Genomic DNA, 21,017 nt, shown 5'->3' with positions numbered 1-21,017 from the left:
TGACCGCGGCGGCGCCACACCTGCAGCGGGCAGAGGGGCCCTCACCACCGGGCGAGGCTCCTGGCAGACGCCGACCTGCAGGAGGCGGGGCCCAGGCTCCGCCTCGGAATCGTGACCCTATGCTGTGACTAACTCCGCGTGGCGTCTGGGACCGCTCTGGAAGGATGCTGATAGATGTGCAGAAAGAAAGAAAGAAAGCTAAGCAAAGCCGGACACGATCCCGTTCGGATGCCCCTTTGCGGCCGGAGCCGGAGCCAAGGTCGCCCGTGGCAGGAGGCCAGGGGGAGAGAATCGACAGCAAAGAAGGGGTTCTCTGCCTTCCAGGCCCTGGAGGGGCGCTGGCAGACACACCTGGGGGCAGCCCACAGGATAGAAAGGAGCGAGTGAGCCTGAGTGGCCTCGAGAGGCCGGGGACGGAGGGGCTGGAGCCGGGCCTGGCCGGTGGCGGCTGCCCCAAGGCAGAGGAGAGGTCTCAGGAGGTATCTGGAGCCCGCGGTGTCTGCCCACACGCGCGAGGGCCTCGCCACCCTTGATGGACGGGGTGGGCTGGGCCTGGCGAAGGGTGGGCCCCCACATGCTGGGAGGCCAGCCGTGGGTCCAGCTCAGAAAAACTCCCTCCCCTGGTCGCCTGCTTGACAGAAACAGCCCAAGAAACCCACGAGGAGCCGGGCGGTTCCGGGCCGGGGCCCAGACACACCGCGGACACACTTGGCGTTTCTTGGGGGACCAGGAGACGAGCCCAGGGCGCGGGGCTCGCTCCCGCGCTGGCCGCCACGCGTCTCGGGGAGAGCCGGCTCCGCCGCAGCCAGAGCGGGGGCCGCCCTTATCTGTCCAGCAGCTGTTTCAGAGCCCTTTCTATGTTCATGCGGTGGCCGACGCGCGTCACGCCCAGGTCGATGAGGTCCTCCTTCTGCAGGTTGGGCAGGTGGCTGCCGTCGATCTCGTTGTCCATGAAGGCCTCTCTGTGCTCGCCCAGGTTCAGGCTCTCCAGCCAGTCCGCCACGTCCGGCTTGGTCCACAGGTGGACGGGTTTAGTCGTGAAAGGCTTATTTGAGAGTGGCTGTTGCAGTATGGAGGGGGACGGCGACCTGCTGCGCCCCGCGGGGTTCAGGCCGAACAGGTCTCCGGACGGGGGCTGGCTCGGGAGGCTGAAGACTTCGGGGAGGCCGGGAGTGGGGGACGCGGCGGCCGCCAGAGGGGCGGGCAGCATCTCTTTGCTCATCTCCGTGGGTGAGACCACGGGGCTCGGGGCGCGCCTGGTTCCTGAGGTCCTGCTTTCATAGTCGGGGGGCCGGCTCTGCAGGGTGATGGGCTGGGAGGTCCCCGGGCGGACGGTGAAGGTGACCGTCGTGCTGCGCGCACCTGAGACAGCGCTCATGACCTCCGGGCTTCTGAAAGGGCAACGACAAAGAGCAGCGTCACCGCGGGCCTGTGCGGGGTGTGGGGCGGGGCGCGGGTCCCACCGGGCTCGGGGCTGGCGCCTGGGTGGGTGGGCGGGCCTGCCCGGGGCATCGCTGTCCCCCAGAGGTGCCGTCCGACGCCCTCCGGACGGAAGGTAGAGCGGCCGCGAGACCCGCCCCTTCACTGCCCCGGGCCTGTGGCTTTTTGACCTGGACGAGCTCCTGCGGGACACCGCCAGCCACCTTTCGGGAAACAGGGCTTGCTGCACCGAGCCCCGTCCGCCTGACCAGCCCGGGGCCGGCCACGTGCCCAGCCTTGGCGGAGGCGATGTCCGAGGCCCGCGGGTGGGACCTGCCGCCTTTCAGAAGCCTGGCGAGAGTCCCCATCCCTGTGCGGGGCCCGGCCTTCTCAGGAGGCCTGTGTCCTTCCTGCTGGCTGGGGGCCTGGGGGGTGTTTGTTACGAGCAGGGATCCCCACAGGGGAGCCAGCAGGCCGGGCAGCCCCGGGGAGGCAGGGCCTCCACTGTGGGGGGGGGGGGCGGCGACCCCAAACTGAGAAGTGGGAGCCCAGCTGGTGCCAGGGCCTCCCCTGCCAGAGCCAGCACCTCTGGGGTGCAGACCCAGGGTCTCTGGAGAGCGGGCGGGGCCTGCGGGGGCAGAGGCACAGGGGCAGCCGGGGTCGGGCCTGCTCCGGCTACCGTGGTCAGGGACCTTGTCCTCCCGCTGCAGCGGGCAGAGGCGCATCTGTTTTGGGAAAGGCTCGTTTGTTCCGCGTGGACACAGGGAAGTTAAGATGGTCAAAATCAGGAGGCAGCGTGCACTCGAGGCCCCGCGTGCAAGGGCTGTGGGCGTGACCCTGCTCCTCACGGGGCTTTGCCGGGCAGAGGCAGGTCTGTCTCCACGGCCACGGGCTCCGCTGCCCCCCGGGGCCGCCGGCAGGGCCTCTGAGCCGGACGTGGGTGGCCGCCACCCCTTCTGCGTGCCCCAGCTGCTCCCCGAAGTCGGGATTGTTTCTGAGGAAGGCTGTGTGGGCGCACTGTTTGCTGGCAGGGCAAAGAGGAGGCGCTGCAAACACGGGGGAGCAGGAGCAGAGCGGGCAGCGCGGGCACTTACTTCTGCGGACCCGGAGCAAAGGGGAACGACAAATGGAGGCTGAGGCGACGCGGAGACACTCGCCCAAAAAAAAAAAAAAAAAAAGCTTCTTCTTCTGACGGGCGAGACAGAAGCAGCACGCCCCGCTGAGCGCCATCCCGGGGCCCTTCCGGGCGGGGCAGTGAGTGGCAGCCACGGCACTGAGGGAGGGACATCCCCCGGCCCGCGGTCAGGGCTCGAATGGGGCTCGCGCAGCCTGCCGCCTCCGGCTTGGGAGAACGTGGGCGCGGGGAGCCGGCCCGGGCAAGATGGCGAGGGCAGAGGGCAGTGCTGGGGCGGCCCCGCCTCTGCCCGCAGCTCCGGAACCAGCGAGGCCCTGGCCCGGCCCCGGCCCCCTGGGAAGGACAAGTCGGCCCTCCTGCCGGGCACGGCCGTCCACCCATCTGCCTGCGTTTCTTCTGGCCGGGGGCAGCCGAGCCGGCTGAGGGCCGGCGGCCGCCGCTCTGCTGGGGAACGTCCCTGCGGCGAGGAAGAGCCGGAGCTTGGGCAGCGGCAGGAGGCCTGCCCTGGGCTGGCCCGGTGTCCTCCTCGGCGGCTGGGCTTCCTCTTGGCTGCTCACGCCGACTTATCTGCTGGACCCTTGGGGCCAGGTCGTCGCGTGGTAAAGCAGCCGCCGGGCGGCGCCTGGGAATCCAGTGCCCTGCTGCGGGCGCGCCTCGGAGATGGGGCTCCTCCGCTCCGGCGCTCCGGCCAGCCTTTCGGGCCAACCCACGTGGCAGCGTGAGCATGAGGACAGACGCGGGAGGCAGCCACCTCACCTCGCTCGGGGGCGGCTCCTCCACCAGCACAGGGCGTGGGGCCGTCGGTGCTCGAGGGACCTTTTCATCGTGCACGAAACTGGTGCGGCGCGTGCAGTGAGGTGGGGAGCCCGCCACGCCGGCCGTGTCCCCGCGCGGGCCCAGCCCCTCGTCAGCTCGCGCCTTGCGGCTGCCACGGGGTTTGGTGACAAATCCTTTCTCAAGCGTAACGGGGCACTGACTCTGCGGCGTCTCTGGGGGAGGGGCACCAAGGCCCGCGTGTGGCCTCCTGGTGACGCTGCCCTGCCTGGGGGGGGGGGTCACCGCGGGACCCGGCTCCCTGCGGCTCCCATGGCGGGACCACCCCGGGGGGCAGCATGGCTGTCTTCACCCTCACGTCCCCGGTCAGGAGGTGGAGTGACAGCTGAACTGGGGCCCAGGAGGGCCCCGGGTGAGGGGTGGGTTGATCTCAGCGTCCCGCCGGGCACATCCAGGCGGCTCAAGGAGGCGCCAGCTCTCGGGAGGGTTTACCCACACACTGTGGCTCGGGGGCCCAAGGGCCAGACGGGGAGAACGCGAGAATCAGACTGGAACGAGGCTGAGAGCCAGGATAAAGCGCCGCGCCCCTCGGGCGCTGAAAGCACCCGACAGCCAGCTCCAGCCCCGCCGGCCCTCCCCGCGCCACTGCCCGTTCCCGCGCATGTCACGCGGTTGTGACGCCAGCGGTGTCCACTGCCCTCCGTTTCCAGCTCGGTACTGTGGAGCCAGCTGGGCGAGGTCATTTTTTAATAACCACAACTGATTTATTTCAAAACCATGAGGCTCTTAGGGTCACGCTGTAGAGCACTGGGCCACCAGCCAGGCGTAGCCGGAGGCCGTGGGTCAGCAGGTGCAGCGCTTTGGAGGGCAGCCTGAGGCTTGGCCTTCTGAGAGCTGACCGCACCCTACCTTCGGGCAGCTGTAGCCCCCAAGGTCACCGGGAGGAGGAGCTCTGGACCTAACAAGAAGAGCTGGGTGATCCAGAGGGAGTCCTGGGGGGACCCCGTAAGCGGACCTTCCCCCGTTCCTCCTGACGCAAGGGGCCCAAGGGTCTCAGTCCAGAGTGGTTCTTGGCTCCCTGGGCCTCAGCCCTGGCATTCTGGGCCAGAGGTGGCAGGCAGGCAGCTGTGCCCGAGTCTGTTTGAACTTCTGCTTGCATGCAGCACCCCTGACCCCCACTCTCACCCTGTGACCACTGCCTGGAAGCTGCTGCCTGGTCTTCCTGAAAGGGAGGTCAAATGGCGCCAGCCCAGGACAGGTGCTGGCTCTTCCCGGGGCCCGAGGGACTTCTGACCTGGCCCCTGGGCGCGCCGCCGCCCCCGCTCAGCAGGGAGTACACTGCCTGGCCTTAGGAGCTCATGGTGTGCCCCGCACAGCTGGTTCCTCTTGCGTTTCAGGTGCTCAGCTGTCCCTTCCTTGGAGAGTGCCACCTCCTCCCTGTACGGGCTCACTCTGGTCAGCCCGGAGGCCTCCGCAGTGGCACTTGGGTGTGGCGCGTTTTTTCCCTCTCTCCACGAGAGCACAGCTCTCCAAGGGCGGAGAGGCTGGATGTTTCCTTGTCCGGCCGTTGGTCCTGGGAGGATGCTCGGTGCCCAGCACAGGACGGGGCGTGTCAGCAGAGTGGACAGTCAGTGACTGAATCTGTGTCCAGGCTCCTCCGCTGTGTGATCCTCTTCTTCCTGCCTGCCACGGGCCGGGCCTGGGTGGCTCGGGGCCCCCCCAGCGGTGAACGTGGCATCCGCAGAACAGGGCTGCGTCCAAGCCCACCAGGAGCCTGTGTGGCTGCTGGCCCTGGGCATCAAACCTTCCTGTCCCCCTCTGGTCGTGACAGCCACGCACTCTGCCAGCACGGAGCAGCTGTCCACTCTGCGAGAGCCGGCCTCCTGGCCGTGGGCCTCAGGGTGGCGGGCCTCCATGGAATGGGGGCCTCCAGCCACAGTGCATGGCGGGTCAGCCGGGTGTGGCCAAGCTGGGGAGCCAGCCGACTTGTGGATGGACACCCCTTACCCCCCCACCGCTCTCCCCCAGATGTAGCTGCCCTCCTGGTCACCCGAGTCCCAGGCCGGGCGGCCTGCACTCCACCCAGGGGGTTCTCAGCCGGACCCAGACGCGGCTGGGTCGCTTAGGTCCTGCGGGGGCATGGCTGGGTCTGCTGTGCGCCGGCGTCTCTGCAGACAAGCCCCTCAGCCGCGCGGCCGGGGATGCGTCGGCTGTGCTCTGGCACAGGGGCCCCGGGTCCGGGACGGGGCCCTCGCTTGCTCCTCTTCCCCACCCGCTCCTGGGGTCTGGCCAGCAGCGGACCCTGTCTCGCTTCAGCTGGGCTGGCAGACACCCGGCGGCGAGAGCCACCTGAACCCGCTTCCGCTGTGGCGCAAGCCCCTGTGATGTCAGCCGGTTCACCTCAGCTGGAACTGGAGGGAAAACAGCAGCCGCAGCGAGAAACGGAAGGAGCTGCAGGATCCCTGGTCTGACTCGCCCACGGGGAGGTGCCCCGTTTGTCACAGGTGGTGACCCGGCGCTGCCCGGGCCGTCAGAGAGGGGAGAGCAGACCCTTTCACGCCGGGGACAGCGCCTTCCTCCGGGCCCTCGGGTCGGGCCGTGACTGCGAGCGGCCACGAGTGGGGCCCGGCCTCTGGGTGCTCCGTGCTGCCGGGGACCAGCCGAGGCTCCTTGGCCACCAGGGACCTGGGCGGCGCAGGGCCCCGGCCGGGCTGCGAGAGCGTCGGGGGCAGCCCTGCCCGGGGTGGGGGAGGGGCTCCCCCCTCCCCTGACCGCTGCAGTCCGCGCTGCTGTCTGGGGGGTGTGGAGGCCCGGCCGCTGGGGAGCCATGTCCTGCTGGCCAGCGCAGCGCCTGGCGGGGGACAGCACAGCTGGGGGCCACCCTGGAGGGACATGCAGGGCAGGGCCCTGCCCCAGGAAGACGTGGCAGTGAGGGCACAGCGCCCGGCGGCGGGCGTCCACAGGGGGAGCCCGTGGGCAGGGTGACCTCCTGGTCAGCTGGGAGGGTTCCCCATCCTGCCCCGGGCATCCTAGTCACCCAAGGCCCAGCGAGACCTCAGGGCCCCCGGGGAAGGGGAAACTTGTCGGGAGCCGCCCACTGGGGTCAGAGGCCGGGGCGGAGGGCGCTTCGCCCGGCTCACCCGTGAAACCCCACCTGCCTCTGGCCGCACACCAGTCATCGGGGCAGGAGGCCCCCCGTGGCAGGCTGCCCCCCAACCGGCTGTCGGAGTCCGCTTCGACTGGTCCGAGGCTCTCGAGGCCTTTACCGAGACCCGGCAGAGGCGTGGAGCGGGAGGGCTGCTCCGGGCTCGGCTCTGCGCCGGGTCTTCTCGGAGGCGCGCGGCCGTGCTGCTGCCGTGGCGCGGGTGCGGTGGCGGCGCCCCTTCCTGCGCTTGGGCTGCTCCCCGGGGCCACATCCTGGGCAGCCTGAGGGGACGGGGCCGTCGGAGCGGCCTGGGCGGCCCGACGGGACTTACCTGGGGGCGAGGCTGGCGGGCTTGGCTCCCGCGGGCGGCTCCGCGCCCTCCCCCGGCTTGGCCGATCTCTCTCGGTTCATTTGCTGCAGGATTGAGTTCAACTCGCTGATCACGTTTGCCTTGGGGCCTGAGAGCGCCGGACTTTTGACTTCCGGGACATCCCCCCACAGCTTGGAGGTCCTTGGCTGGATGACCTTGGCGAGCGCGGGCTGGACCCCGCCGGGCGGGGGCGGGGGCGCGGGCGGGGGCGTGACGAAGCCGTCCCTGTCGTCCTGCAGCAGCGCGTCCTGGAGGAGCGCGTTGCTCTTGTGGACGACGGGCTTCATTTTTGGCTTTGGAGGGACTGGGGGTTTGTCCACCATAAACGCTTGTCCGTCCGCGTAGACGGTGCAGGTGTCCACGGCCTCCCCGCCCTCGGAGGACACCGTGGAGATGCTGGACAGTGTGGAGATGGTGCTGGTCGTCTCGAGGTGGTGGTCGCTGCCGCTCCGGCTGTCCACCTCCTCGATCCCGGAGTCCGTGACGGCGTCGAAGCTCTCGGGGGGAGGCAGGAAGGAGGCGGGCAGACAGTTGGAGAGGCCAGCGGGCTTCTTGCCGTCTGCGGAGTTGCTCGGCTGGCTGGAGTTCAACGAGGGGGACGGGGAGGCGTCGCTTTTCTTTTGCTTGACCAAGTCCGTGAGGGCGGGGACCGAGGCGACGCGGTCGTCGGGAATATCAAAACTATTTGCAAATTCTAGGGGAGGAGGCAATGGCTCTGTAAAAATAAAATCCTCGTCCAAGTCCACGGAGGCCAGAGGGGGAGGAGGGATGCGGAATGGCAAGATCACCGCCTCTTCCACGGAGCCCGTGGCCACGAGGGTTCTGCCGGGTCCCGTGGCGGCGCCGGCGGGCTCGGGGCCGGCGGGGATCTGTAAAGCACCTTCGGTGTCGGGAACGCCTTCTGGCACCTCAGACGGCGAGTGGTTGGGCTCCGCGTCCTCGCCGGCTGGCTCGTCCTCTTCCTCCAGGAAGTCCTCCGACTTGGCGGCGTCCACGGTGTGCACCATCAGCAGGCCGGCCGACTTCTGCTGGGACGTGTCCAGGATGCTGATGAGCATGTTCTTCTTGTCGTCGCCCTTGCGGTCCTTGCCCGGGTCGGCCTCGTACTTGTTCTCCGTCTCCTGCCGCCTCAGGGGCCCCCGCGCGTTCTGCCTGGCGGCGGCGGCGAAGCTGGCTTCGGCGCTGGGCCGCATTTTGGTATCGATGTAGAGAGGCTTGTTGAGGTCGGCCTTGGGGGCCTCCCCCTTGGGGCCCTGCTGGGCCTCCTTTAGGGCTCGGTCCCTTGCAGAAAGCGCCAGGGCCAGCGGGGAGCTGGGGTCCAGCAGCCTCCCGGTGAGCGGGTGGATGTAGTTCTCGGAGCCGCTGGCAGTGCTGCTCTTGGGGGCCCCGGCAGCGCTGCCCTCGGGCCCCTTGGCCCTGGATGTGGGGTTCAGAGGCCTGCCAGCCTCACCCTGAGCTCCGGGCTCGCCGCTGCCCGCGAGGTGGTTCTCGGGCTCCCTGGACGGGGCCCCCGGCGTGGGGGACGGTGGCTCGGCGCCGTCTTCCTCGCCAAACCCTCCCTCCTCGGGGAACTGGGAGGGCCGCGCCCGGGGGACGGGAGGCCCCAGGCCCACGTCCTCGTCTCCCAGGTCGGTGGAGAGGAAGGCCGGGGAGTCTCTCCTGGCCCCCAGCCGCTTCTCCCGGTCGCGGACGGCCCCGGCGATGGCGGCGGCGAAGGGGCTGCTGGCGCTCAGGCTGTCGTCCGGCCGCAGCTGGCCCGGCGGCTCCGGGGCCTGCGGGTCGGTCTCCACGCTGCTGCCCTGGCTGCTCTTGCCGCTGCTGCTGGTGGACGGCTCCTTGACTATGATGGTGGGGATGGGGATGGAGCAGGTCTTCTCGGGGCTGTCCTCCACGTTGGACTGCTTCACCAGCATGCCCTTCCGCCGCGCGGGCTTGGCGGGCACGTACACGGCCTTGCTGGCGATCTTGCCCACCTCCGAGTACGGGTTCTCGGGCATCTGGCCCCTCTTGCCGCGGAGGTTGGCCTGAGCGGCGGCGCGGCTGTACAGGTCCTCCGAGTCCAGGGAGTAGCGGTCCAGCTCCCGGCGGTAGAGCGGCCCCTTGTCCCGCGCCAGGGCGGCCACGGTGTCGGAGCGCACGGCCGGCGCCACCCTGGCCGGCGGGTTCTGGCCGAAGGCGGGCTTGACGGTGCCGTAGACCCTGGGGGTCGGGGACTTGGGGCAGTTGTAGGCGGTGGGGGACGGCGGCGGCGGGGACGGGGGCACGGACTGCGGCGGGGGGGGGATGTCCTCGGAGGTGTCGGGCATGGACAGGCTTCTGGTGAACTTGAGCATCGGAGGGGCCAGAAACTGTCGCTCTTCCTCTGTTATCCCTGCAAGCAGAGCACGGGTCAGCTGAGGCCGCGGCTCGGCCACGGTGCGCACGGCACGCGCATGCACACGCACGAGCAGGGAGGAGAGGACGGGGTGCGGGGTGCGTGCTGTGGAGACGTCCTCGGGCCCGGCGGGGGTGGGGGGGCTTGGGGCCGGGCTGCGCCAGGAGGACCCGGTTCCAGGCTTGGCCCAGTCAGTCCCCAGGGGCTTCAGGTCTGGGCTGTCGGGAGCGGGAGGGCGCTGGGGTTCGCGCTGCTGCTGTGAGGTGGTGAGCTGGGGGCGGGGGTGAGCCCCTCTGCCCTCGTGCTGAGTCCCCGGGGCAGGCTGGCCCATGTGGCAGGACCCGGCTGGTGTCCTGACTTCTCAGGGCGGCTGGCGGCGGCCGGCTCGGACAACGGCGCCCTGGCCCGAACCACGCCTGCAAGGGGAGTGTGTCCAGCCCCGCCAGCAGCAGGGGCCTGAGCCCACCCCTCAGCCGGCTTCCTGGGCCGACCTGCGACCCTCGGGGGGGTGGGGGGGGCCCCCGTGGTCGAGGAGGACAAGGGACCGTCCTGGGACCGGACCTCCAGAAGAGCCCGGGGTGAGGGAGGCCGCCGGGCCCCGGCACGACCTCAGCAGGACGCACTCCAGGGTGGCCAGGGCACAGAGGCCAGGCGGGGCATGCGGGGCCGTCACGGGGCAGGCAAGTCACCGCGCGGCAGGGAACGCCTGGGACAAGGGCGATCGTGCGTTTCCACGGCAGGCGCCGATAAGGGTATTCGGGCCTGAACATGCTCCTGCGGGCGGGCCCGGCCATGCCCTGGCCGTTGGCTGTGGGTGGCCGGCGCCTGCCAGGGAGCCGCGGTTCAAGAATACGCCTTAGGGCCAAGCGGGCACGTGCACACGGGCTCCAGGCCGCGGGCTCACTGACCTGACAGAAAGAGTCTGCTGTCTGGCGGGAGGAAACCAGTCGTCACTAGCAGCGCAGGAGCCGGCGACGCGCGGCCGAGCCAGACGGTGGGCTCGGCCCCGGGGCCGCGACCCTGAGCTCTGGGGCGCGGGGCCTGCCGTGCCGCCTCACCCCGCAGCACCGTGGGGCGCTGCAGACCCGCCTGTCCCCGGTGGGGGGGCTGCCGGGGCGGCTGCGCTCAGAGGGGCGGCCTGGGAAGGTGGCGTTTACCTGCCTGAGCAGCCGACGGCAGCCCCGAGACACGGCTGTGTCCTGCCTCCCCCGCGCATCCGCTCACGGGCCTCAGACCTGACCCGACCCCGCAGAAGCGTCCCCTGAGCTCCTCCTGCAGCGTGCAGGGGCGCGGCCCCACGCCTTCCATCCTGGCACCTCTGGCCAGGTCGCAGAGCCACCCTGGGGGCACCTGGGCAGCGGGTCCATCCCCTGGGGCTCCCTGGGGGAGGGCGGGGCGGGGTCCCAGAGCCCAGGGCAGCCTCTGAGGCTCGGCTCACGCTTCTTACCTATTGATTTCTGCCTTCGCATCGTACCTCGGGGGAGGCCCAGGAATGGGCCCTTCGGGCTCCCGGGAACGGTGGGCGTCATCACGGCGATCCCCTGGCGCTCGTACACGGACTGCGGACAGAGCCCTGGTGAGCCCGGCCCCCGCGAGGCCCGGTGGGCCCGCAGCACACACAGCCTCCCCACGTCTGCCAGGCCCCCCGATGCTGGGTGACAAGGTGGGGGGCTGGGACAGATGTCGGGGAGCAGGGTGGGAGTCACAGCCTGTTTTACTCCAAAAAACAGACCACACGGCCACAGTGTGTGCCGGGGAACGGGCCTCTGGGCGTGGGAGCCTCGGCGGGCGCCCCAGCCCCATGCCGGGCGAGGGGAGCTGGGCAGCCTGCTTCCCTCTGATGCGCCCGCTGCCTCCCGCAGTCTCTCCCGGGCACGTGCCTCTGCAGCCCGGGCCGCGGGAGGGCGGGGTTGGGGTGGGGCGCGTGGGGTGGCAGGGCCCGGGGGGAGGGTCACCTAGATTTGGTGGGAGCCCCTCGGGGTGGTTGTGTCCTGCTGGGCACTACACAGCACACCCGCTGATGGTGTTTGGGGGTGTCTCTTAAGACAAGGGAGCCGATTCAAAGGAGTCTGAGAGCCGCTAAGAAACGGGCGGTGCTGGCGGCGGCCAGGCTGCCGTGGGGAGCCTGGGGCAGCAGGCGGCAGCTGTGGGGGCACGGGGCTGCCCTGTCCCCCTCTGCCTGGGAAGGGGCCCTGAGCTGGGAGGCCTGGGGCCTCGAGGTGGGCCCCTGTGTGTGGAGGCCCGTCTCTCCCGCTGGGGAGCGTGGCCGGGCAGCCCCTTCGTCAGCCCTGGAAGCTGGGGGGCGATGGAACTGAGATCATGGTTTCAAGCGGCCACGCTGAGGCCACCTGGTGTGCCCCCATGTCACCCCGGCAGCCCGGTCCCCGGGCGGGGCCACTCACGGTCACGTCGGAGAGGGGCGGGAGGCACCGGCTGGTGGGCCGCTGCCGGATGGTGGCCACCCTGGGCTCCACGGCCACGCTCTCGGCGGCACGGGGCGGCTTGGTGATGGCGACCAGCTCGTCGGGTTTCTCTGCAACGTGACGGGAACGGGCGTCAGGGCGCGGCTCCCGGGGGCAGTCCCTTTAGCCTCCGGCCCAGCGTGCGTGTGCGCGGCTCTGCCGCTCTGTGCGCGCGCGCGCGCGCCTCCCCCGTCGCTGTCCGCAGGGGCGCGGGCCGGGAGGCCCCACGGCGCCTGGCGCCACCTCCACCCAGTGCGGCTGAGGGCGAGGAGCCGCCCCCCCCCACCGCGGGACAGCCTCGTTTCTTTGCGGGAAGGGAAGCGAAGGGTTGGTCGTTAACCGCCGCGGAAATTAACTCTTCAATGTTGGAGAGAGAGGTGCGGGCTCGGGGCCTGCCCGGGGTGGCTGGAGCCGTGGCCCTGCCCCCGCAGCCCACAGCCCTCCCGCGAGGCGCACTCCGCACGGGGTGGGGGTGGGGTCCCATGGGTCCACCCCACCTCAGACCTTCGCCCGAGGTCTTCTGCACACCCCCAGCGTGTTCTGGGGTCTGGCCATTCTCCCAAAGCTTGAGCTCTGGGGTCCGGCCCACACTCCGGAGGGCAGTCGGGGTGCCGGGCTGGGAGGACGCACCACACCGGTTCTCGGGATACTGTGGTGGCCATGTGCCCCTCACTGCCCCGATCCCCAACACCACTGGGGTACCCAGACCAGAGGCCCCTGTAGGATGAACTGCAGGGAAGGGATGGGGGTGCTGGACAGGGACTCCTCGTCACAGGTGCCCCAACAATACGGGAGCAGTCTGGCCCGAGAAGGCTGGCTGCAGGGTGGGTGGTGGGGGCCTAGGCCGGAGCATTCAGGGAGAGGCGGCCCCCGGGACTTGGAGCTCTGGGACCCACCTCCTGTCCCCCTGCGGTCACCTTTGCTCCAGCTGAGGTGGGCTGGAGCTGGGGTCTCCTTCCAGCACTGGCGGCCGGCACAGCCCGGCAGCCCTCTCAGGCCTGGCCTGCGCTGTGGCAGGACACACTGTGCCCGGGGGGGGGGGGCAGCTATGGGGAGTGCGGGAGCCCAGGAACCATCCTCAGGGGTGGCAGGCTCTCCCTGGAGGCAGAGGGTAGCTCCCACCGCCCGGAGGCGCCCTGCGTCCAGATCCCCCTTCAGTGTGACGCCCCCTGAGCGCACGGCCTGTGCCCCACCCCGCACACCTGAGGAGAGCTGGGCTGCAAGGGAGCAGCAGGCGGGCCCCGCTTTGCAGAGAAGTGAGAGGCTTAAGTCGTGCAGGTGGGAATCGAGAGCTTGGGCTCAAGTTGGGGCCACCCAGCCCGGAGCCCCTGTGAGCAGCAGGGGCCTCGGGTGGCCCCAGGGGGTCAGGCCACCGTGCACACCACTCACACCACAGGGACAGCTCGGGTCCGGGCCAGGGCCGACCCCAAATGACCTGGGCCAGAGCACGGCAGCCGCTTGCTTCGTGGGTCTGGCTGAAGCTGTGGCGCTTTCTCCAGCAAGGGCTACTTGGTGTGACTCAGATGGAAAGCGGGGGACCCGGGTCTCCCCGGCCCCTCGCCTGAGACCACAGCGCTCAGCCCAAGCGTGATGGTCTTCACCGGCCTGGGGCTCGGGAGGGCTCGCAGCCGGGCTCCTACGCCGTCTCGGGACCGGGGTCATCTGCTGGACTCGAGTCTGTTCTGGGGGCCCCAGCCGTGGGGCGCAGAGGAGCTGCAGGCCGGCAGCGGGCAGGTCCAAAACTGCCATGTCTGCACGGCGGCCTTGTGAGAGGTGGCCGTGCCCCCGGAGCACCCCGACTCCCCCAGCACGCTGCAGGGCCACTCAGCCCCGCCCTCGGCAACCGGTGTGGGGGGAGAAGGGGGGGCGGCGTCAGGCTGGACGCCGGCTGCGTGCCCGTGGGCGAGACGAGCCCCAGGCCGTGCGGGGCCCAGCTCTGGGCCGCAGGTCCTGTGCCCCTTGGCGTGCGGCCCAGGCGGCGGTCTCCAGCCTGGCAGCAGGCCCCCGACCACTCCTCGAGGAAGCATCTGGGAGGCTCCGGAAATGTCCGTGGGGCCCGGGATCGAGGGTCCCAGATTCTTCAGCTTTTCGAGATGGCCGGGAACCCTGCTCCTCCTCTGACTGCTCTCCCCGGGGCCTTGAGCCGGTGGCACCGGCCACACTGTCAGCCTCGGACGAGGGCTGGCAGGACGACGCAGCAGGCCCACCATGGGCTTCACCTCCCAGAGAGCGTGAGGGCGGCTCTTGACCTGTGCGCGCGGGCCCTGAGGAGTCACACGCCTTCCCAGGGACCGGCTGCGGGCCCTCGGGGGCCAGGATCCAGGGTCAGGGCGGTCCCACCCTGCTGGTCTGAGCTGGTGCCAGCAGCTCCCCAGGGCCAGCCAGCAAGGTCCCCGGAGGTCACCGTCGTCCTGGTGCCCGCACCGTGTCAGGACGGAGGCGTCCCAGGAAGCACCAGGCCAAACGTGGCAGGTCTCAGAGATGCAGGAGGCAGCCTCGGGGGTCCCTGGCCTCGCTCGCGGGCGGAGCTGAGACTGGGGCCGCCTGGCCGTGGTCCGTGTGTCCTGGAGCCAGTGGCTGGGGGCGTTCTCGACACCAGGAACTTCTTCCCTTGTGGCTGGAGTTGGAATTTCAAAGGGGGGCGTGGGGTCCTTCGGGAGGCTCCAGGGGAGAATCCCCTCGCCAATTCCACATGCCGGCATCTCCAGGCATCCCGTGGCTGGTGGCCGCGTCCCCGGTCTCCGCCTCCCCGCGTCCTTTTCCTCACGAGCACCCCCGAGTCCCCCCCTCATCACACTGCAGAGGCCGCCTTCCCGATGAGGCACTTCCCCAGTTCCAGGTGGACGTGGATCTGGGGGACACTGGTTCCCCACACCCGCGAAGGCCTGGTCTTGTCTCCCTGAGGCTCTGGAGGTCAGGTGAGCAGGAGGGCCGGGGCCGCGGCGGCCCCTGCTCCCCACCCGGGCGAGGATGGAGCCGGAAGTGGGCCGGGCTGGTGCCCACAGATGCCCGTGCCCTGCCCACGCCTGGGAGCCCGGCAGGTACGGCTGGGCTGTGGCGCCTCACGCCTGCCATCCGGGGACGGGGTCTCCACACTCTGGAGCCGCGGCCCGGTGGATGCCGAGGAGCTCCGGCCGGGACCTGCCACCCACCCCCCAGCCGGCTGCGGGGCCGCCTTTGGGGGAGGGGAGACGGCGCTGAGTGCGCCCCGACATCCAGCTCTGGGGCAGGCTCATGGCCACCCGACTGTGACCCCAGCAGCCCGCAGGTGTGGCCGCAGCCCTGGGGGTCCAGCCAGGGTGGCTCCCCCAGAAGGCCGTCGGGACAGGCCACCGTCGGGGGCACCGGCCTGGTTCCCCCGCCTGCTGCTGGGGCCGTGTGGGGCACCGTTCTGATGACGGCGCTGCCCCTCCTCCCCCCCCCCCCCCCCGTGGGGTTCGCCGCAGCGAGCTCCTCATACCAGCCGGGGAGCGGACGGCGGGCGGGGATGCCGCTCTCTGGGTGTCCAGCGCCGCGGCCCGCACCCCACCCCCCACCGCGTACAGCCTGGAGCACAGCCGGGGCCGCGCAGGGGGCGACGCGGACACAGCTCGGGACGGGGCAGCACGACTCGGGAGGACAGGGACCGGGCAGCGAAGCAGACGGGACGGGAGGAGGGACGAGCCACGGGCTGTGCAGGGGCGACACGAGACAAGGCCACGCGCGCTCGAGACGCGACGGCCACAGAGGGTTCCCGCCCATGGCGTGCGGGCGGGGGCTGGCGACAGACACGTGGCCCCTTACCCTTCTTCTTCCGGACGGAGGCTTGAAACAGAAAGGGGGGCGTGAGTCCCACAGGGCCGTGCCCCCCGCGCCGCTGGGAGCCCTCAGCCCACCCCACCCGGCTCCAAGGTTACGGGGTCGGACCCAAGGCGGTGGGGCCGCGCCTGCCCCCCATCAGCCCTCCTGGAGGGCCTGCCCGTGGCCGCGTGCCCTTGGGCGGGGGCAGAGCGGGCACGGCGTCCTATTTGGACTGACCGGCGTGGCCACGGCGAGGGCGGGTGGGGGCAGCTTGGCCGTAGGCAGGCGCCCCCCTGCAGAGTCCCATCGCAGGGCGGGGGGGGGGGGGCCCTGCCCGCCCAGCTGCCAACCAGCCCTCAGGCCGGTGGGGGCGGGGCCCGGGAGCCGTCTTCGGCTGGGCCAGCGTCGCTCCCACACGGCTGATGAGGGCCTGGGGTGCCCCCACCGGGCGCTTGAGCCAGGTGGCCCCCTCCACAGGGCCAGGCTGGCCTGGGGCCCTGCCCCTGGGGGTCTCATGGGAGGTGCCCGCCCCGGGCCACGCTGTGGACTGAGCTGGGCGTGAGGGAGGGCTGGTCAAGCCGATTTGAGGGGTGCCCTAAACAGCAGGGAGCTGTTTGGGGGCACCGTGGGGCGGCTTACCTTTGTCCACTAGTGAGAGGCCCAAAAATTCAAAACAAAGCAATGTTAGATTAACTGACAGGCCCAGGCTGCTGCCCCCTCCCCGGGGCCAGGGACCCGGCGGGCTGCCCGGGAGCCCAGGGCGCTCCTGACGCCCGCTGGTCCCGGCCGGGCGCGGCGGCGGAGGGGTGAGCCTTACCGAGCTCCTCCAGCTCCGAGGTCATGGACTTGGATCGCAGGGTGAGGGCTGTGGTCGGAGCCCGCTTCGGCGGCGGGGGAGCTGGGGGCAGGCAGGAGCGGGAGGCCTGAGACCCCGGCTGGCTGCCCCGCCACCCCCCCCCCCGCCCCAGGGCCCGGGCGGTCGCCTGGCCGGCCACGTGCCGGTGCCTGCAGCCTGGGGGGGGGGGCCGCTGCCCTGAGGCCGTCAGCCCCCGCAGCACACCTGACACTTGGGGTGCCTGCCCACCTGTCTGGGGGGCCCCAAGGCCAGATACCCCGTGGGAGGCACCAGAGCAGGGAGGCCGCCTGCCTGAGACTAATGAGGGACGTTCGGGTGCCGCGGGCGGGCACAGCGGTGGGCACCTTTGCGCCCCCTCCCAGTGGCCCGCCTGGCTGTGCTGCCTGCCAGGTGGGGGCCCTGGGCTGGGCACACACTGGGGACGCATGTGGCCTGCTCCTGGGCCCCTCGCTCGCCCCCAGGGTCCCCAACCGCCTCCCTCAGGAGGAGGGTCAGCCCGAGTCACGGGGTCAGCTCCGCAAATGTGAGGCCCTGGACCTCGCCCTCCATGGGCACAGGCTGCAGGCTGGCGAGGCCCAGGCCAGGGGCCGGTGGGGGGCCAGCGGGGGCCCCAGACCTGGCCTGCCAAGCACAGCCCTGGCCTTGGCACCGCTGCCTGCATGGCCCCAGAGCACCGCCCCAGCTGGCCGTCTCTACGAGGGTGCTGACCCCAAGGGCCTGAGAGAGGGCACGGGAGGCCAGAGGGAAGCCCGCCCTGCCCCTGGAGGGCCCCGGGCAGGCACCTTTCTTTCTGGCGGTGTCGTCGGGGTCGAGACTCCGGGTCACCGTCACCACCTTCAGGACGAGGTGGTTCCCTCCTTGGCGGATCATGTTCACCACCTGCCGGTGGCCCACCTTCACCACGTTCTCGTTGTTGACCTGCAGGGGGACAGGAGGTCAGGGCGTGTGTCCCCAGGGGCGCGTGTGGTCTGGGAGCCAGCACGGGGGCCGCCTCTCAGGGTCTCACGCCTGGTACGAGATGGGGGCGGGAGCGAGCCCCTGCAGTGACCGCAAGGGGCCTCTGGGATTGTCCAGCAGGCTGGCCCTTGTCCTGCACAGAGCTGAGATCCTGGCCGCTTTCCAGCCGCTGCCATCCCTGCAGTCCAGACGGTCACTCCCAGGTGGGGGGAGGCTGGGCGTGCTGACCAGCACCCAGCCCTGCTTGCCGAGGAGACACCTGCCCAGAGCCCGTCGCCCCCGCGACCCCCGCCCACTCTTCCCGCCAGAGGAGGGGGCCTGGAGCAGACACAGCGACCCCGGGTGACAATCGCAGGGAGAGTGGCTGGACCCCCGACCCCCCCCCCAGGCCTTGGCCTGGCCGTGTGCCCCATGCTCTTGGCGGAGACCCACCTGCTGGGGTCCCCACCGCCACCCCCACTCCCATGCTGCTCGACCCCAGGCCGGTGGGGAAGCTGTGTCACCCCGAGCTCCCCTGGGGTCAGACACTGAGCTGCTGGACGCCCACCGCGCGGCGGGGCTCTGCCTCTGCTGCCCAGGGGGCGGGGGGAGGGGCAGGCGCACACGGCTCCTCCGGGGCCCCGAGGAAGATCCCCTCGTAAAGAGCAGAAAAGCTTGACGCCTGCTGCCCCGTCACCGGGCCCCTGCCGCGCCCCTTCTCCTGCCTTCCGTGCAGGCGGCTTTAGTTTCCCGACCTTGAAACACTCAAACTCAGTTTAACCCGCGGTGGGACTCTGGAACCCACTGCCGTCCTCAAAACATACGCTCCAGACGGCCTGTGTGCTGACAGGAGCCGCAGAGGCGAGTAGGTGAGATGCCTGCGGCTTCTTCAGATGCTCGGGTTGGCATCCCCAGATCATGGGGGGCTGGTGTCCCTCAAAAATGCCAGGCCTGCAGTTCTGGCAGGCTGCCGCCAGGGGGAGGGCCGGGCGCCTCCATCCCCTGTCACCATCCCAGAAGGTTGAGCCAAGTGCAGCCTGGAGTGGAGGAGCCACAGATCCGGCGGCGGCTCCGAAGAGGCATGAGCCTCCACGCCACGTGTGGCCCCCACGTAACGGACATGCAGCAATTTTTTTTTTTTTTGCTTTTTGGAACAATTTTTGGAGGAAGAAGACCATGTCCTACCCCAGCCACAGATCAAAAAATTCTGTCAAGAACAGGAATTTCTTCCTATACTTTCTAAGTAATTTTTTGAAAAGATTCATTTATGCACACAAGAACTGGGGTACAGGCCAGAGGTGCGGGAGGGTGAGAGGATTCCCCAGAGACAGAGTGGGGAGCAGAACAGGCAGACGGACTGAAACACACTGCGGAGGGGAGCAGCAAGGGGACAGGAGAGTCGCTGCGCCCTGTGGGGAGCTCCCTGGCTGGGGATCAAACTCAGGCCACAGTGGCTGCCCATAGCTTGATAGCGCGGCGCCACCAGGGAGGGCCAGTAATTTTCTTTTATCACAGATAAGTCACTCAAAATACCCAACTTGTATGTGCATGTCGCTTAAAGGCAGCATTCTACAAGGCCGCAGGTCCCACCTCACTCAAAGCTGTCAGCTGATTTTATTTCTCTCACAGTACCTCAACATGCTCATATTGTTGCTACTTGATGCTTAGATTTTAGATATTATCTGCTGACACGCCACGATGGAAAATGATGATTAGCTCAGGGTTTTCAACAATGGCACGACTGTGATTTTGGACCAGCTGATGTTTCGCTGCGGGTGTGCATTGAAGGCTGTTCCCCAGCATCCCAGCAGATTCTACCCAGCAGATGCCAGCAATATCCTCTCCCCTCTGTGTGACAACCAAAAATACTTCCAGACGTTTCCTAATGTCCCCCAGAAGGTCGAAGTCACCCTCCATTGAGAATCACTCATTTAGCGCCTTTCTTTCACCCACCCTGCCTCCCACTTCCACTCTCTGGGTATAGCTGCTTCACAGATTTAACTAGATCAGCGCTCAAGATTTACATCACGACTGTGTAGTATCTATTCATAGCTAAACCATACAGCATACTGTGATTACTTTGTCTTCCCCTGTACATAATGTTTTCCCCGGAGTGAAATAATTTTCTGTTGTTTATTGGTTTAATTTTCTGTGTACTTAACAGTAATTCAAATCCAAACACTTCCTAATTATGTAAATCTCTTCAAAATCATCTTGAAGAAATTGCCCCTGAAGACTGCTGCTCCTCTCCACAATGTGGCCTCAGTGTTCCCCAGGTCTGTGGGCCCATTCCCGTCACCCCCAGGCTACTATCTTGTGCTGCGTGTGCATGTTTACTTGGTTTGAAACCTCATTTTTGCTAAAGGACGTGCTCCACTAGCTTCCCAAGCAAACATCTGGGAGGGGATTCTTTTTTGAGACATTGCCCATTTGAAAATGGCTTTGTCTGTATACGTAGTTGGTGGCGTGGTTAGGTATGAAATAATGAGGTTGGGGAAAGGTAAGCGCCTGAGGTTAACTCATATGCAGGTAACAACTACAAAGTCTGGGCAAATACACCCCCCAGCCCAAAGAAGTGAAAGTGGTTCCCTAGAAACTGGAGGGTGGACACAGGTAGGCAGATTTTGGAAAGGAATGGAAAAATTGGAAGCTTCAGGCCAAGGACACTGTGGTGGTGCGGGTCAGCTGGAGTTCCGATAGAAAACAGTAGCTATTTTGGGGAGATCAGAGGATGGAGCCGGGAGGGGGGGGCCCAGAGACACACGAGGGGAGGATCCCAGAAACGAGAGCACCAGAGAAGGACGAGTCCACGCTCAGGAAGGCATTCCGCACGTCGGGCTGTGAGGTACCAAAGTGTGGGGGTTTTTTCCCTATGTTTGGGATGGCAGGTGTGTGGGAGCTTCCCCCCACGTCTCTAGTGTCTTCTGAACTGTACAGCACATGGCCAACTCAGAACAGCTCGCAGGCAAGCTAAGACACCCCAACTGAAATCCGAGCTGCTGCCACTGCAGGCTGGACGGAGCCGGCAACTTGAATCTCACCAAGGGAACCAGTTGTCAGCTAAGACAAAAGACACTCACCAAAGGAATGTAACAGAACCTAGCACGGCCACAACGCAACACTCACTCCACAGTACAGCCCTGCTTGGGGACTTCAGCGGTATCCAAGTTGTTGGCGTGATCAGACAAAGGCTTCAAAGCAGCTGTCATTGCAACACTCACTCACGCTCATAATAAAAGAGGGAACCTCCACCAAGAAAATGAAATGGAAATCTTAGAACTGAAAAACACAATACCTGAAATTGAAAAATGCACTTGGTGGGCTTCACAACAGTGACAGCAAAGAATCAGTGAACCCGAGGATACTATGAGTAGAACCGATTCAATATGGAGGAAAAAGTTCTAGGAAATCAAGCAGAGTCTTAAGGACTTCGAGGACAAGGATGAGGTCTAGGATCAGGAAGCTTCAAGCCCCAGGATCTAGAGAGGTGACAGCTGAGAACTTGCCCAGTCAGTGAAGGGCATACAATGTACAGATTCAAGAAGCTCAGTGGATCCCAAGTAGGATAAATAGAAAAATCACACGTGGCACGTTGCAGCCCACCTGCGGAATGCCCAAGGTAGGGAGGAAGTCTTAAGCCAGAGAAGAACGACCCGTCGTGTACAGAACAGCGCGGAAGGACTGCAGGCGTCCCCGACGCTGTAGAGGCCGGACAACCAGGGGCGACGTTCTTAAACTGTGAAGTGAGACAACTCAGTCTAGACTT

The 21,017-nt window shown here is 67.8% G+C and overlaps 1 protein-coding gene across 3 annotated transcripts in view; it reads right to left on the bottom strand.

The window, feature by feature from the left end:
- The window catches only part of SHANK2 (SH3 and multiple ankyrin repeat domains 2), a 170,773-nt gene continuing 149,756 nt past the window's right edge, over nucleotides 1-21,017 (bottom strand). For 2 of the 3 annotated variants that reach the window (XM_037517402.2, XM_037517401.2), the window contains exons 5-11: nucleotides 17,098-17,233; nucleotides 16,277-16,357; nucleotides 11,620-11,750; nucleotides 10,665-10,776; nucleotides 10,126-10,146; nucleotides 6,805-9,214; nucleotides 1-1,391 (exon numbers count right to left, since the gene is read on the bottom strand). In XM_037517402.2, coding sequence (XP_037373299.1) covers nucleotides 824-1,391; nucleotides 6,805-9,214; nucleotides 10,126-10,146; nucleotides 10,665-10,776; nucleotides 11,620-11,750; nucleotides 16,277-16,357; nucleotides 17,098-17,233 — 3,459 coding nt within the window. In that variant the 3' untranslated portion in view covers nucleotides 1-823. The remainder of the gene's footprint in view (nucleotides 1,392-6,804; nucleotides 9,215-10,125; nucleotides 10,147-10,664; nucleotides 10,777-11,619; nucleotides 11,751-16,276; nucleotides 16,358-17,097; nucleotides 17,234-21,017) is intronic. The other variant, XM_054697436.1, reaches the window with a different exon arrangement.

The sequence above is a fragment of the Talpa occidentalis genome, unplaced genomic scaffold, assembly GCF_014898055.3.
Source record: "Talpa occidentalis isolate TD23 unplaced genomic scaffold, MPIMG_talOcc4v2.1 talOcc4.17, whole genome shotgun sequence".
Taxonomy (NCBI): Eukaryota; Metazoa; Chordata; class Mammalia; order Eulipotyphla; family Talpidae; genus Talpa; species Talpa occidentalis.
The sequence above is the reverse complement of the archived record's forward strand: the minus strand, read 5'-3'. Positions and strand labels throughout refer to the sequence as shown.